The 16,353-nt window shown below is 43.4% G+C and overlaps 1 protein-coding gene across 1 annotated transcript in view; it reads right to left on the reverse strand.

The window, feature by feature from the left end:
* Window positions 1-5,244: 5,244 nt before the first annotated feature.
* MAP3K8 (mitogen-activated protein kinase kinase kinase 8) overlaps window positions 5,245-16,353 on the reverse strand; it is a 15,527-nt gene continuing 4,418 nt past the window's right edge. The window contains exons 4-8 of the mRNA XM_009871872.1: window positions 14,928-15,189; window positions 12,311-12,417; window positions 8,096-8,248; window positions 7,229-7,475; window positions 5,245-5,698 (exon numbers count right to left, since the gene is read on the reverse strand). Coding sequence (XP_009870174.1) covers window positions 5,565-5,698; window positions 7,229-7,475; window positions 8,096-8,248; window positions 12,311-12,417; window positions 14,928-15,189 — 903 coding nt within the window. The 3' untranslated portion in view covers window positions 5,245-5,564. The remainder of the gene's footprint in view (window positions 5,699-7,228; window positions 7,476-8,095; window positions 8,249-12,310; window positions 12,418-14,927; window positions 15,190-16,353) is intronic.

Raw genomic sequence — 16,353 nt, forward strand, 5'->3', positions numbered from 1 at the left:
AGCCAAACCCAGCCTCTCCAGACACCGAGACAGGAGCTCAGAATATGAAGGAGCTGGAGGCCCCCAAACAGTTCCACCTGAGCCACTAGTGACAGCCAAGTCACCTCCAAGAGGCTGGTGACCCAGCACAGAGGCAGAGCCATGGTGCCAGCATCCCTCTGCGCCTGTGCCCGAGCGCCCTGCGGGATGTGCCGCCCCAACGGTGACTCGTGGGGACCAGATGGAGTTACAGAGGCAGAGTGAACACTGCAGGATGGGAGGGAGTGGGCATGGATGAAGGGGAACACAAGGTTTGGCTTGGAAACTACTGTTATTATGCACAAAAATAAAGAACAACTCAGTAGTTGGAGGTGATCTTTACACCACCAGTGGATAAAGGCTCCTGAAGCAGCATCCACAGCGATGGAGAGATAAGAGGCACGAGATCTGCTCAGGGTCAGCTCTGCAATGAGCTTACATGCACAGATCACATGCAGCAGCTCCTGCTCACTTTCAGACAGGGAAGAGAGAACCTGAGAAGACCTACACTGAGAACTGACTTCCTCTTTGGGCAAACCACATTTTCTTTTTTTGGGGGGGGTGGCAGGGGAAGAAGAAACATTCACAGAATCCTAGAACAATTCAGGTTGGAAAAGACCCTTGGGATCATCGAGTCCAACCACTGACCCTACACTGCAAGTTCACACCTAAACCATATCACCCAACACCACATCTAAGCGACACTTAAACACATCCAGGGATGGCGACTCAACCACCTCCTTTGGCAGTCTATTCCAGTTTCTGACCACTCTTTGCGTGAAGAATTTCTTCCTAATGTCCATCATCTCGGCTTACTTTAAGTGAGAGTTACAAGAGAAGAAAGCAACCTTCACACTGCCAGCAGCCTCGACAAGCCCCCATGCTGCTTGCTGGCTCACTTGGCCTAGGAAGGTTTGATGGACACTCCCCTGCTGCCCCCTCCTCTTGTGCTTGGCATACATCTCACCAAGTCTCTCCCTGCCCGTCTCTCATTTCGATCCCTCTCCTTTCTTTGGCTGCAGGCTGCTTCAGTGTGTGACTTGCAATCAGCACTAGGATGGATTTTAAAATTTTCAAACATCACCATTTATTTGACTTTTTCGTATTAGCAAATCTAAGCTTCATGTCATAGCCTGAAAATGAGGCATTGTCTCTCTGTGCATGGACACTATAGTAGGAGCCTTCCTCTGAAACAGGCTCCTACCACAATGAGGTTCACACCTGAGACCAGATTCATGGGTGAGCGTAATGCTGCTATTGCATGCAGCTTCAATAAGAACCAGCTATGCACAGCCTTTTCTCTTGCACACCTCACTCTTGGAGCATCCCTTGCTCTCTTCCCTCTGACAGCCCCTCTCTGGACAAACCCACCTTCTCCTGGGCACCGCTCAGACTGACTCTGCGGCCGTGCCACCTTACTGCTCAGGTGGCACGTGGTGCTGTGTGGGACACAGGTGAGCAAAGGCTCGTGGCTGTGGCGGCAGCTTGCCTCCTCCCCAGTGAGTCACTGTGCCCCAGTATCAGTCGGCAGGGCTATTTCTGGTGGCCAGCCTGAAGCGGCACGAGCGCGCCCATGGGACTGTAATGAGCCACTCCCAAGGTCTGGCAGGATTTTTTTTGGGCGTTGCTGAGTTTTGTGGTGCACACACTCCTTATAAAGGGCTTGTTTTCCCTTTGTCCAAATGATAAGCTTTGGATGGTAACACTTTTAGAAATGGACCTTGCTGGGCCCTTCCTGTAGGGAAAAGGATGCTTAGGCTCTAAATAGTGCTTTGCTGCTCATTTACTGGGAATTTGCAGTCCTGCCTCTCTTGGCATAGGGTGCAAAGCGAAGAGTGGGAAGCAAATCCTCACCCACGGCATCTGAGCCTACCTTGGAAGCAGCTATTACAGCCCCAAGGGAAGCTCTTTCCGACCGTACAAAAGTCTCCAATTCTGGCTATGCACAGCACCGTGCAGCTCCCTGCCTCCCTGCCCTTTCCAACCAACCCATCTGGTCTTCCCTGCAAGGGTCACACCTCCAGTGTCCCTTCTCCACCTCTTTCTTCACTTTTGCTGTTCAGCCAAAAAAAGCAGCACAGATTTCCCCAAGGTCCCAACAAAGGGACTTGGCACTTGGTCAAGGGCCTCCCTCCTCATCCCCACCAGTACTGCACATGGAGAGAGCCTGGCAAACTGCTCTGTACTTCTACTGCAGCTTCTCTCAAATTTTCATTTGTGTTAGCAGGGAAGCTCATTTAACCTCCAAGCAAGAAAACCCTTATTTCTTCCTCTTCCAACTGCACCTCCTAGCCTTTTTTGTCTGTTGACATTTTTGCAGGATTAGAAAAACAAGGATCTGAATTCAGAAGGAGTTAAGGAGCCTTCAGGGACTTTGACTATTCTTTCTCTTCCCATGTTTCAAAGGTATGACCTAAACCTGATCTTCCTTCACAAACAGAGCTGGGAGCTCAGTACATCTTCAAACCATCTCCAAACCTGCTATAGGCTGCTCACACCAGCAAGTCCTGCAGAGGAACACAGAGATGGGTTCAGTCTTAGGATCTCAGGCTGATCTGAGGACAAGAGACCTGCTAAGTCCAGCAGAAAAGGCACGTCTGGCCCCCTAATTTCACCAGTTACTGCAAGCAGTGGGTTTCTCCACACACTTGCACTTTCCTTTGCAGTGAGTCTCAGTATTCCCCAATGAGAAAATGAAACTACGCACCAGAAATCAACACAAACAGAGACAAACCATTTGCAAAATCCTACAGCTCAGTGCAGACCAGGCATCCCCCTGGGACTTGTGCTGGCAGGGGTTTCCCACCTGGGAACGGGTTTTCCCTTTTCATTCCCTCCCCCTTACCTCTAGCCTTTATTGCTGCTCAGGCAACCATATTACAGAAACAATCTTTCCCCTGCTAGGTTCTTTCTAGCCCAGTTCAATTCCCTGACCTTGTTCCCCAGGCAGTGACACAAACAGGTGAACCTACACAGTGCAGGGATCAACCACTGTGGGATATGCTTGAAGGATGTGATATGCTTGGGATATGATGTATCGCTCCTGAGAGAAATCCCTGCTTAGCTGCAGCCTGAGGCTCATCTGAAAAATCCTCCTGGATTACAAAACAATTACAAAGCTCCCAGAGCCGGTAGCAATGCTTGCTGTTTGGTGTACCTGAATAGCTACTTGTTGACTGTGTACCAGTCCTCTGAAGTGATATTTATCGTGAAGCCTCATGCAGTTTAGACCTGTGAATGTGCCTATAAAAAAACTATTCGTTTGCTCAGCCAAGCCTTTTCGCCTGTGTCTGGCAATACATAAACTCCAATTATTTCAGATAACCTGGTCACTTAACACATGCATAGTGTGAAGTTACATAACAGCCTTATAGTAAGAATGGATATTAAATAATGAGCCTGTCCCCACAGGCAGATTTCCATGCTAAATCGTTTAACTGGATGCACCACCCTGGGATGGAAAGCTATGTGAAATTCATCACTAGCAGCAACGTAGTTCCTTGGGTGGCATTAAAGAGAAAAATAAAAGAAGAAAAATCAGTGTAACAGTTTTCAAGCAATGATAAAAGCCCCCTAATAGTCTGTAACTCCAACATGGATCTCATTGTTGAAGTATCTAGGCACTTTACAAGCATTTGCATAATATCTAGCCACTGTTTGGTGGATATAAATACCTTAATTTTATAGCAGAGAAACTGTGAAAGAGGTTTTAAACCCACGTTCAGTTATCTGAAAAGCCGCTTCCTACTATTTCTATGAATCTCATTAAATATCAAAAGTCATCAGCAAAAGATCAGAAAATTGAATCCAGGTCTCTCAAGGCAAAGGTGAGCCTCCAAACTGTTAGGTCATGTTTTTTTTCACATCAGCTACACTAAAAGTCTGATGCTCAAATACCCTGATCACCACAGCCAGTATAAATATGAAGAAGGCTCCCCTGCACAGCTCTTCTCAACCCTGCTGGCCACCTAGAGATTTTGAACTAGTACTAGAGGAGGTGGGTTATTCCCAGAAGGATTTTTTGCATCAACTAACATCAGGACTGAAGCTCTGCATGTTATACACAACTGCTGTGCAACATCTAGGCAGTCCAGAAAGACCGATGTGGTCCGAGAATGAGATTTTGTCAGAAACACGCATAATCTGTTGCTGGAGTCCAAAATCCATCAATGACAACCTTCATCCAACTCCCCAGTAAGTGGATCAATGCATGCAATGTACCTGGGCCATGGTATGGGAGGTTGCCCCAAATTCAGTCAGAGCTCCATGCTGTTTTCAAAGATGAAAGGACAGAGTGACCACCTCTCAAGGCACTGAGCTGGATTTATTCATTTGACCACATCAATATCAAACTAGAAACCACGATCATGTGTTAGATAGAAACAGCATTAAATAATAGACGTATGAAAAAGAGACTGTGCTTCACAAAAAGATTTGGTGTACAACATACATAGTATGCCATTTTAACACAAATGCTTATGAAGAGTCATCCTAAGCATCAAAAAAGAGTTTTATAAAAGTTTACGTTCTCATCCCATGGGATGTACAGAACTATGCAGTTTACATAGTTTTACTATCATCCAAAACATCATGTTTCAAATATATGAGGCACAGCAAGAACCATATAATTCCATTTCCATAGGAACATAAACACAGCTTGTCACTAATGACACGCTTTCCAAACCATAGTACTCACAGCAATTATACATGTGTACAACTTGAAAGTATTAAAAAGCAAGAGCCTGGAGCCTGCCCACTGTTACCAATAGGGAATACCATTTTGATCTACCCTTGAAAACTACCCTATGTTGCAGTAGGCGCAACATAGGAAGCAGGTGGAGTCACTGTTGTGTTTTTTCAGCTTGCCACGCTGTTCCCAAAGCTAACCAATAAACCCAGTGGAGGATTCCTTCCACCCACAGAGAAGGAGAACAGCACCTTGCTTAGCTCCAACAGCCCAGGGAAGATGCAAAGTTAAAATGCATCTGTAACCAAGTGGTGCTCTGGCTCCAGAGACAGCTGACAGAAATTAGCTCAGCTTAAGGGAGACCCTGATTTCCATGAAGAATGACCGGAGATTGCTCAAGTCTCAACGTCAGAACAAGACTGAACCAGTCTTTGACTGGTTAAATCAAGGACATTTTTTTTTTTTTTTAAGGTTTTCTCTAAGGACAGCTCAGAGAGACTGAACCTTACAGCCCACATGCTCAATTTTTTTTCATGACAATATTTGCAAGCATATATAATAAGTTTTATAGAAGCACAAGGTCTAGCACAGGAATATATCCCGGATTAAGACACTCTCAGCACTGTTCTTTTGGCCATCTTCTTGGTCAACCAACAGATGCACAAGTATCATTGCTTGGGACCAGCTTATCAGAGCCTGTAAGGGCTTAGCTTAATCATCTGTGCAATTCAACACTATTCACATTCAACACCCTGCAATGGCAATATTTTTATGTACAAATTTGAAAATCAAGTCTTAAAATCAAGTTTTAAGAGGTAGAGGTCCATTTCTGACCTGCCAACATAAAAATGTTACTGAGTCAGTCATATTCTAGGGCTGGTGGTCCCCTAACAATATTGAAGTAACCAGCTAGAGCTCCAAGATCTATGTAGAGGGATCTTTGCCTTTTCAGCAGCTCCGACTCTTCCATGCTCCCGGTACACAAGGAGGAATCTAAAAAGGAAAGAGACAAAACACGTTATTATTGCACAAACAACTATATTAGCACAGTTTCATGGTTGTAGACATTACTGGAATAACTGGCCTAATATTAGCTTTTTTTAATCTACGGTTTAAAAAGCTTAATTTCTAAGGACAACATAACATAACGTCATATAAAATAAAAGAAAATGGAACAACCTGCAGCTCTAGGGCAAAGAAAGGTAAGCAGTTTGCTACTAAATAAAGTCAAGCATGTTCAACTATTTCAAAAACCCCTCCACCAGCCAGGACAGCTAGGCAGAGCTTCCTCATCCTCTGAGCCATAGTGCTAAAAGAGAGTTTGATGCAAGAAAAAAAAAAAAGACAAAACCTGCAAACTTTCTGCCAGCTGAGAATTCCCCTTCATTATAGGGGAAGTTTCATCTAAACAGATCACATCCTCTTCATGTCACTGAATGTGACAGTACAGAACGAGTATGGGACCATCAGTCTCAGGGTTTTTTTTGGTTTTGTTTCTTCTTTTAAATCAAGGTCTGAAGAAACCAGACCTGGTTTGCAACTGCAGAACTCCCCTGAATACTTATATAATCAGCGTCCTGGAATCTCAGGCACCTAAACTGAAGTTCCATTTTAAATGGTCAAATATTTTTTTATTTTCAAAAGAATTGTTTTAGGTAGTCTGAGCCAGTGAAAGGACTATGCACCCACAAGACAAAATTTAAAAGGAGCAGTGCCATTCTGGATGCAAGGCTGTGACTGATTCAAATGTTAAGCAGATTCGTTGCAACAGTTATGCACTACAGCACCCAAAACTTTGCACAGATATCTTTTCAAATACTTATCACAATCAAATAAATCACTTGTCTGAGGTCAGTTTTTAAATGCCTTTTGGCAGGACCCTCCTAACGTATTTTAGAAGAAAAGCATTCTGATGCCTGTTAGCAGGTTGCTGGCACTACGGATCCTTGATATCATCTGAGGACACACTGGATTTCCTAACTAGTTCATGTATTATTCTTCATAAAGCACTTATTAATGCACAAGGGAAACCATGCTATACCTTACCGTCATTTTTGTTTTTAAAACAAAGGACTTGTACTACTGACACTCAGCAACATTATAATTATGGGATTTTGTGTGTATCTTTTTCTTTAAGAAGGCAAGAAGTGTTGGATTTGGTGGTGGTGGCAGTTGGTGGACTTTCAGTTGTTGTTAACAAGTCACTAGTATCAGTAAAACATCTCTGTAGTACTGTGGCAAATTAAGGCACTTTGGGACAATAAACTATACTTCAAGAAGTGCCCTGAATGACTACCAGGGCTTCTTCATGAGCCAGCCCTTCTGGAGCTGTAGAATTCAGGCTAAATTCTTCCCCTCTTGAAGTCAATGGGCGTTTTACATAACAGGTCTGGGTCTGACCTCATCTGACTGGGTTTTTTACTGGTCTCTCTCCAGAAGCTTTTAAGTTTCATTTGTTTCTAAACACTAACTCAAACCACGTTTTGACACAAAGTGCAAGATAAGCCAGCCCGGTATCATTACCTGTGATATTTTCTGGCAACTGCAGCTCTTTCCTTGCAAGCAGTCTTTTTCTTTCAAACAATGCCGAATCCAGACTCTGGCACCGGGGCTGCTCTTCTGGGGGTGGGTGTAAGGCTTCGTGTTTCAGTAAGTCTGCTGCAGACAGCCTATGATTAGGATTCCTTTCTAGAGCTGCCTCTAGCAAGTCTCTCATGGAAGTGCTGCAGTCTTCAGCAATGTCCTCTAAGGGGGGAGCTTGCTTGTGTATCTGTTGGCATAAAAAAAAAGACCATTGAAACGGTTACTCCAAAAACAATGGAACAGGAAGTCACAGATATGAGTGGTCTGGGAATTCCCCACTTCCAACTCACCACCTCCCTAAGCTGGCTGATCAAATAGTACAGAACATGTAACTACACAAAACCCATCTATTTTTAAATCAGATCTAAAACCTCTAAGCAACCCCAAGCAAGCCTAAAATCCGGTGCAATGCAAATTCACACGATTTGTGAACCACCCTGGAAGAACCAGAGAATCAAATTTGCTAGGTTCCAGTTTTTATCTGCAGCATCTAAGCAAAAGGGACATGTAGAATACAAACGGGCTTGTTTCAATCAAGTTTCACGCTGTTGTAACCCTGTCCTTGCAGTAAACCCAAGGCCTGTAAATTGTAACACAAACCACCGGGATGACTCCACCTCAGCCTGTTTTCCCCTAAACGATCAAAACCCACTTCTTCCCTCCCTCCCTCCCCTGAAGCAAAAAGAATGATATCATCTCTCTGACAAATATTTCTGATAGTTTTTATATGACTGCAGCTTTCCCAATAAGAGTACATGAAACTCTTCAACTGCAACAGCTACAGCTGGCTTTGCTAAGGACACTTACAATATAGAGGTAGGACGGATATGCAGAACGTGGGTATCTGTTCACCCAGGGCGGGATGCCGGTTTGCATATGAATAATAGTGGCTCCCATGCTGTAAATATCCGCTTTCGTTGTGTGGCCTCTGCAGAGGATAACTTCAGGGCTCATGTAAATCTGTGAAGATTAGTCCAAAAAAATAAATAAATTAATCAATGAGGGAAAACAACAAGCAAAGATGAATCATGACATTTTGTGACCCGTGAAAGCCCCTCAGAAGAAACGCATCCCACTACTATCTGCAGCCTAAAGACCAAGCACCACCCAGGGAATAAGATTTTTCTGCTTCAGCACCTGGAGAAAGTCATACTCCAGGTTTTCACTCCCCAGATAGGCTAAAGCTCACGGCTGTGGGACTTAGCTGAGCTGTGAAAGAGTGAGGTTCAAGACACAGTTCTGCTTTGTTCAGCTGGGGAGCAGGAACCTCATCCCTCTACAGCAAAAGAAGGTGCCTGAACTGCCAGTTTGTTTTGTGGGGCACTGCTGAGACTGCTCTATTCTACTGGAAAAACATGAGCATGCATCAGGTCAAAGAGAGATGATGACCCCCACTGCTAGCCACCCAGTTGGAGGCAGCAGTTTACTCATAAAAGCCCTATTACATTGGATACTACATCACTCTTCTGGGTAGAACTGACAGATACACATCTTCCTATCTTCCTTACTCTTCTGCCTGCTTTATCCAATAGCCTGCATGGTGGGACATTATCCAAAGAAATGCGATTGTGAGGGACAAGCCAGGTAAGGCAATGCCTAAATTATAAAAGCCAAGTCTCGCAAGTCCTGCTGCATACTCTTTCCACGAGGTTACCCAGTGGGCAGGTATTAAAGCAAGCATCCCTCTTCCATCCTTTTTTTAAACCAAAAATTCTAATCTCAGGTAAACCAAAGTACAGTTTCCATCCAAACATTTCACTGAAACGTTTGGATTTGTCAAGACCCTGCAGAAGGACGTGGTGGGAAGCTCCTGCCAGCTCCAGGCAGCTTGGGGCACAGCTGGAGGAGAACCAGCCGGGCAGGATGCATGAGGCACACACGCCCCACGCTTGGCAGGAGCTGCCGTGGAGCTCTGCCACCCCCACCAACCCAGCGAGGAGGTTTCAACACAACGTGGGCACAGCCCACAACACACTAGGTTAGCAAGCCAGCCTATTTGCTTCTGGTTTCTGCTTTTCCTTCACCCAGTTTCCCTCTAAAGGAGCCAAACAGAACTTTAATTAGTTCAAGTCATCCTGCCACAAAGAATCACATTAAAAGCCATTAACTGACACAAGAGCAGGAAGTTAACTCATCAGTGCTGGTTTGACTGCTTATTACCACAGATTGAAAACGGCTGTAGGGCTCACGCAAATTCCAGGGAATATTTCCCAGTACAGCACATACCGTCTCTGCAAAGAGAGCTTCGGATCGGAAGCCACTGCAAAGATTTAGCACGCGTCTGCAGCTGCTGCTTACTCCTATCCCTTGCTATCCCTAAGCCCGTTGCTCAGGATAATTGTGTCTGCACGTGGCACCTTTAAATCTCATGAGGAACAAAGAAAATCTAATTTTGAAAAAAAAAAAAAAATCATTAGGAAATGCAGTGCAACTTGAGTGAAATCTATCTAAACAAAAAGCACCTGCTTTCTTGAAGAAAAAAGTATGCTGGAACCAGAACCTGTGTGCAATTACAGTCAAAATGTGAAAAAGGTCAAGATGCAACTTGATTGCACAGGGGCAAAAAAGCAAAAATATGATATGCACAAAAGCTGTTATTTCCGACTGATTTAGACTGGCCTAAGGCTTTTGTCAACAAAGCAGGCAGCCCAAGCCTTGGATACCTGCCCATTCTTGCTCCTTCCTACTGCTGGGCTGGCCCTTGTTGGCCAGTAAGACCAGAGACACTACCCAGCTAACCTTCACTCCATCGTGCTGTGCTAGTTTTAGTTCAGCATTAAAAAATGACACCTTGCACATTCAATAAACCTTTAGTAGCCAACTTTTTTCTCCCCCTAGATGGCTGCAACTGAAGTTTACATATTTTAACAAAGCAACAGAAGCATGACAGAAAATGGGGTGAACGTGTAGAAAACATATTTCCTGCAGAGCAGTTTCATCACAACCACAGTATACCATGCTGCATGTGTGTACATATGCTGCTTAGAAAATCCAGGTTTTTCAAGCTACACCAACTAAATAAAATGTAACTATCTTTCAGCCATTCTGTCCAGAACTGCAACTATTCATTTCTATAAAGACAAAGAAGATTCACTACATTCAGATTTTTTGTGCTATAGAAGTGAATAAAAAACCTAAAGCCCCAGACGAAAGCACACACAGGAGAAAGGTAACTCCAGCCACCACTCCCTCTGTGGACACAAGTCCCTGCCAATATCAGACGTAAGAGAAACCAGTCATTTCTCTAGCACGATGCTGCATGGCCGAGACAGAGCCCTAACAAGGGGTTGCACAATGACACGCAAAACCAGCACTCCTTCTTAAGGCTGCATAACAGACCATACAAAATTCTGGAGGACTTCGGAGAGTCAAGATCTTACTTTGAAAAAAAAAATGAAGAAAGCCAGTGTTATCAAAGACTACAAAGGGTTTTGTGGGCAGCCGGATTAGGCACCCCACAAGGCTGAACACAGGTGGAGACCAAGACTCTTAGGTGGAAAACTGTGAGCAGAAAAAACGACAGACTAGCTTTCATGGTCTGTAAGTCCGGTATGTGAACATCTCCTTTCCCAGTGGGCTCTGCAACAGCACTTTTGGCCTGAGATGCTGTGGCAGAACAGCAGGATTGCTGGTTCCAAGGACTGGCTACCTCTCCCCTGAGACAGCAAACACCAACAACCACTGTGTTTCAGGGCTGGGGGGATTATTCACTTTCTGGGGACATAACTATAGGTGCTCAACAGTGCAGAATAATTTTCTTCCTACTAAACAAAGAACCAAGTCTTTTTCACAGTTGTTCTTGCCAGCATGAAGTTGGCCAGGAGCAGATCGTCACCAGACCTCTCCACAAACTTGAAAACTTCCTGTTTACACATGTCTCCATCCTTGGGGAACACCCTACCAGGGCTTCCAATTTGTTCCCATAATTTTTCTTACTTTCATTAATGGCACACAAAACCCCCTTAAAACAAACAAACAAACAAACAAATAACTTCAAACAAAACCAAAATAAAAAAACCACAAAGCATGTACACTAAATTGCAGAAAGTATGTTGCTGCCAGAACATTTTAATCTCTTAACTCCCCTGACTAGAAAGTGAAAACGAATGTTCAAGTATTTTCCCAAATATCTTGAACAAAAAATAAGCCAACAAGCCCAACATTTTGTGAAATCTTGGTTTATCCTACCCTTCCAAGGAGTGACATGCTCTTTGTCAATTATAAATGTATCTCCTCTGAACTCACGTCTATGCTGTGGAAGACTGTCAAAATGGTGAGAGCCAACACTGCAGCTGAAGTTTTTCCTGTAAACAACCTCCTCTGGAAACAGAGAGCATGCAAAGCCACATTTGCAGCAGCTATCCAAGTTAATTGTTGCTGCCTGGTTGTTTGCTAAAGCTCCAGCCCTGGAAACACCTTGTCATGAGTGCAGCTCAAGTGGGTGAGGACCTCTGTGCATGTTCAAAGTCACTGAGAACATTTAAAAGGCCCCCACCTCCATCACTGTAATGCCTAAGCAAGTTTACCACCTAATCAACTGTACCATACATAATCCCCAAAGGACAAGATAGTTATATGTACACTGGGAACTGAGCTTAGAAAGGCTAAGGGATGAAACTCAGAAGTCTGTAATTTCTGTGGTTCCAAAGGAGAAGTCAAACTACTGAGGTCACCCCAGTCCATAGTTGGTATCTCAGAAGATATCTTTGCTAGAACAAAGAACAAATTCCCATCTGAAGTGTCTCTGACCAGCAGCTGATCCACTGCAAACAACTCTTCTCAGAGTACTGTTCCTTGGTTTCAGTTGAGATTTAGTAATAACTAACAAATGGGACTGCAGAGAAGGTAACATCTCGTTCTCCATTTAGCAAGTTGAAAATAAAAATACGACTGAGATTATACTGATGTTTGTTTATAACTTTTTGATGTTGTCATATAACTCTTTTGCTCAAGTTTCTACCCTCAAGATCCAAATTTGAGCATACGCATCACAACCATGAGAATCATACATCAGCTTCTTACCTCTGTTCCTCTAAGGTCTTTGGGATAGTAAATGTCCTCAGTCATTTGAACACTTAGGCCAAAATCCACCAAAACAGCCTTAGTTGACATAAAGACAATGTTGCTTGCTAAAAGAAAAACAAAAATGACAACATTTAAATTTCTACAGCATTTGGCATCTATTTTGCAAGTTGTCTGCTTCATTTGAATACTAGCCTGAAAAGAGAGATTAGCAGAACCAGTCTCTACAGCTGACACAATCCTTCTCCTAACCAAAACAGGTATGTTAGTGATTGGGTTCAATTTTAAATTATATTTTAAAAATAAAACTGGACGGGTTTATGCAAAAGAAGAACCAACATTTGGTCTCTTTCATAGCTTTCAGGAAAAAAGGGAGAGAGGAAATGGCTGAGAAGAAATGAAGGTGGAAGACTGGCCATGACCTTCAGCACAGTGAGGCTGGCTCTGAAGATGTTTAATGGTCTCTGAGGTGGACAATGTGCTGTGCAGGTCTGTCTACAAACAACATAACTGTTGGTCTCCAAGAGGTTTCTCTACACTAACGATTTAAATGAAGGCTGAAGTGGGGAGTAACCAAGGCAGTTCCACAGCAGCCACACCAGTCTCCTGTACTGGTCAGAGAGAGTGACAGACTGTGGCTGCAAATGTTCTAAGAGTTGGAAAGTTTCAAATTCCCACTGAATTGCAGCAGTTATCTAGCAGATTAATCCACTTTCCTTCATAAAACTCTGCCTAAGGCACAACTCCGTACCCAGAGGCCTCCTTTGCAGTTGCATTTCTGATCAAATATTTATGAAGGCAGTGCTCTGTGTAAGCCTTGAGAAATTCTTGTTTGCTGTTTCAGAAGACATAGACAAATGAAGTTATACAACAGAAACACATTTTCTCCCAGAGAAAACCATGGGCCATTTGCCATCCTGACCATGCCCAGCATGACCATCCAGTGGGAAGATGCTTGCTTGACTTCAGCAGTGCCGGTTCGTGATGTAATCCTTCACATACCTGCCTCCTCACCAGTGCTACAAAACTACCTAAGTAAGTGTGTAATTTTAGGGACACCTTTGAAGATAATGGATTTTAAACACCACATAAAAGATGTGCAAAGAGCCACACCATCACAGTGCAGCAGCTCTGCTGCCTCTGTTTGGGACCGCACGCAGCATCAGCTCTGGCTGGTTTTGGACTTAAGTTCCTTCCACCAAATAATCTTGTCGTTAAACTCCAGTTAAATCTAAGTGACAGCACTGAACTGCTCCTGAGAGCCAACAGAAAGTCCTCCTCCCCTTCCTGGCTCAGGGCCGTCCTTCTCTCAGTGAAATCCCCATCTCCTCCTGCGTCAGCAGGACACAGACTCAGCAGCAGCCGAGGAAGCGAGGAGGATGTTTGGAAAACAGCCTTTTCTATCGATCCCACTCAGCTCACCCCCTCAAACAGAGCAGCTCGTGCAGGCAGGAGCGAGGCTGTGGTTTGTACCCTGGCAGCCATCAGCTCCCAGCAGCCTCACCTTGGCTCCTTCCCTGCATCCAACAATGGAAAAAGAGCCTGGAAAAAGCAAAATGCACTCATATCCCCCATGGTCACAACGGGTTGGGCCTCCTATTCACTATCTAGATGTAGTGGGTTGGGTTTTGGCTGGTTTGGTTTTTAAACCTTTTAATTAATGCCATTGCTACTGCCAATTGCAATAACCCAGAGGAAAGGGCTTACTACAAGCGAGAAAGCACAACTAAGGGAAAACTTGAGCAGTTTTATAGTTGTCAGAACCTCAAAGGCTTACATCTAAAGCATTGACCTACATTAACTAAAAAAAAAAAAGCAAAATCAAGATAAAAAGTTTTGTAATTCCTGATAATCATCTTCTGTCAACTACTTATTTTAACACTTCAGTTTGAATATTTTTTTTTTAAAGCCTCAAGTTTTGCAAAAATTAAATCACAGAAGAGATGGAGCCTCACTAGAAGCACTGTTAGCAGAAAGTCAGTATTTAGCTGTCTGCAGGGGGAGCTGGGAGAAACAGTATTTAATATTAAATGAAATGCATTAAAATTACATTTTAAAGCAATGTAATATTAATTTACTTAATTTAGGTTTAATATCAATATATTTTTCTTATTTATACATGTTAATAACCAGAGCTTTTTAAAAGCAAATATATACTAAAATTTGCAGTAATTGTTGAAAGAAAAATACCCTACAAATAATATATTTAGTTCCAAAGTGTCTCAAGCTGAGGAACAACCATGCAGAAACATAAAACCTAGAAGATGCAAGGGGAAGGTGTGCATGGAAGAAGTCAGGACAAATTTACGTGGAAAGAGGGAAACTTCAGGATTAACAAAAACTGATAATTTTGCTCATTTGATTTGTTTTCATTTCAAATTGTGTTGCTCAAGAAAGACAAAGGATGACTTTTGAATCATCGTTTCCACTGAAGTGAATGAATAAATAGTGTAAATAACGATTATCTCCATAACCTGACTTTGTCATTTATTGAGCATTATCTGCCCCTCCCTCCCAAAGATGCGAGGCTACATGCCCCAGCTCTGTCCCAGGCTCTTCACCACAGCTCCAGCCCAGCTTGGACCAGAAAGCACCCCAAGGAATCACACACACATACGTTTGATGTCGTGGTGGATAATCCTCTTGGAGTGGAGAAAGTCAAGTCCTTTCAGAATATGCTTTGTCACCCAAATGATTTCAAATTCTCTCATAGGACCACAGCTCTCCAGCTTTTCCATGACAGATCCTCCCTCTCCAGCTTCCATAAAGAGATGGATAGTCTCATCCCACAAGATAGCCCCATATAATTCAGCAATGTTTTCGTGACGGAAGCATGCCTGTATTTCAACATCCGATGGTTTGAACTGTTCCACTGGGACCTAGGACATTGGAAAAAAAAACAACAGAAAAGCAGCTCAGAAACCAAGTTATCCATACTAAGTCATCCTATAGATGAAAATGGAAGAAGAAAGCAAAGCAGTCCAATCCACCTGTGTAAAATAGGTAGCTTTGTTCTGATCCTGTGACTTGTTCTTCCTTTCCAGTTAGGATACACTCTGTTTAAAGTCGAGGGAGTTTTTGGAATCATGCCCAAGTAAAAAGTTCACTCTTCCAGAAAAAGCAATGTAGCAAGAGTTATTCCCGTAAAAATCCAGCGGTTACGCAAAAGCTCTATGCAAACTTCCTGGTGCAAGAGAGAAAAATCCCACCACTTGTTCCATTAGCTTTGTGCAGTCTCATCTGCTCTACCAGAACTATACACCTGTCTGACACATGGATCAGTGCTTGCAGTGCTGAGCACAGACTACAGACTAACTGTGCTCAGGACCATTACCGACCTCAATTCCATCTTTATTAGCACTGTTTTATGGCTTACAAGAAGTAAATCTGCTTTAAAGCAAGCACCCGGCAGCACTCTATTTCTCTAGAAAGTACTGATGGCAGATTCCTAGGACAATAAAAGCAGTGTTTGCTTACACACAGAAAGGCTACCATCAGTCTTTATTCTCCTTCCCTCAGACTCGTGGCTGTGAACCAAACAGCTAATATTTTTATTGCTCTGAGAAATACTGTGTGTATTTTCAGAAGCATTAGGATGACTTAATTCTGCAGGGGGTTATGTAGGAGCACAGATTTTGTCAGTGTGTGGACACACTGACTGCGAGGGAAGGAAATACAACTGCCTCTTTCATACACAAAAGTAATACACATTCTTATGAGCCAGAGAATATAGAACCATGTCCCAGCTGAGCCTTTACTGGCCTAAATATTTACTGCTTAATTCAGAAAAGTATGTTAAAGTTGAAAGAAAACATTGACTTGCACAAAAATAGGGGGTGCTCAGCAGTTTTCTTGAGACATCTCACAACCTTAAAAGCTCCACAAGTGCCAAACCACAACAGCAGTTGCACATAAGCTGAGCTCTTAGGGACATTAATGGCACCAGAGCAAAGAAAACTTAAGTCTGAGGACCTCAGTTAAAGGACAAGATGCTAAATCTATCTGCAGCAACAGGGTTTTGCTATCACCTTCAGCGGGAACGT

The sequence above is a fragment of the Apaloderma vittatum genome, unplaced genomic scaffold (genome assembly GCF_000703405.1).
Source record: "Apaloderma vittatum isolate BGI_N311 unplaced genomic scaffold, ASM70340v1 scaffold26756, whole genome shotgun sequence".
NCBI classification, from domain to species: Eukaryota; Metazoa; Chordata; class Aves; order Trogoniformes; family Trogonidae; genus Apaloderma; species Apaloderma vittatum.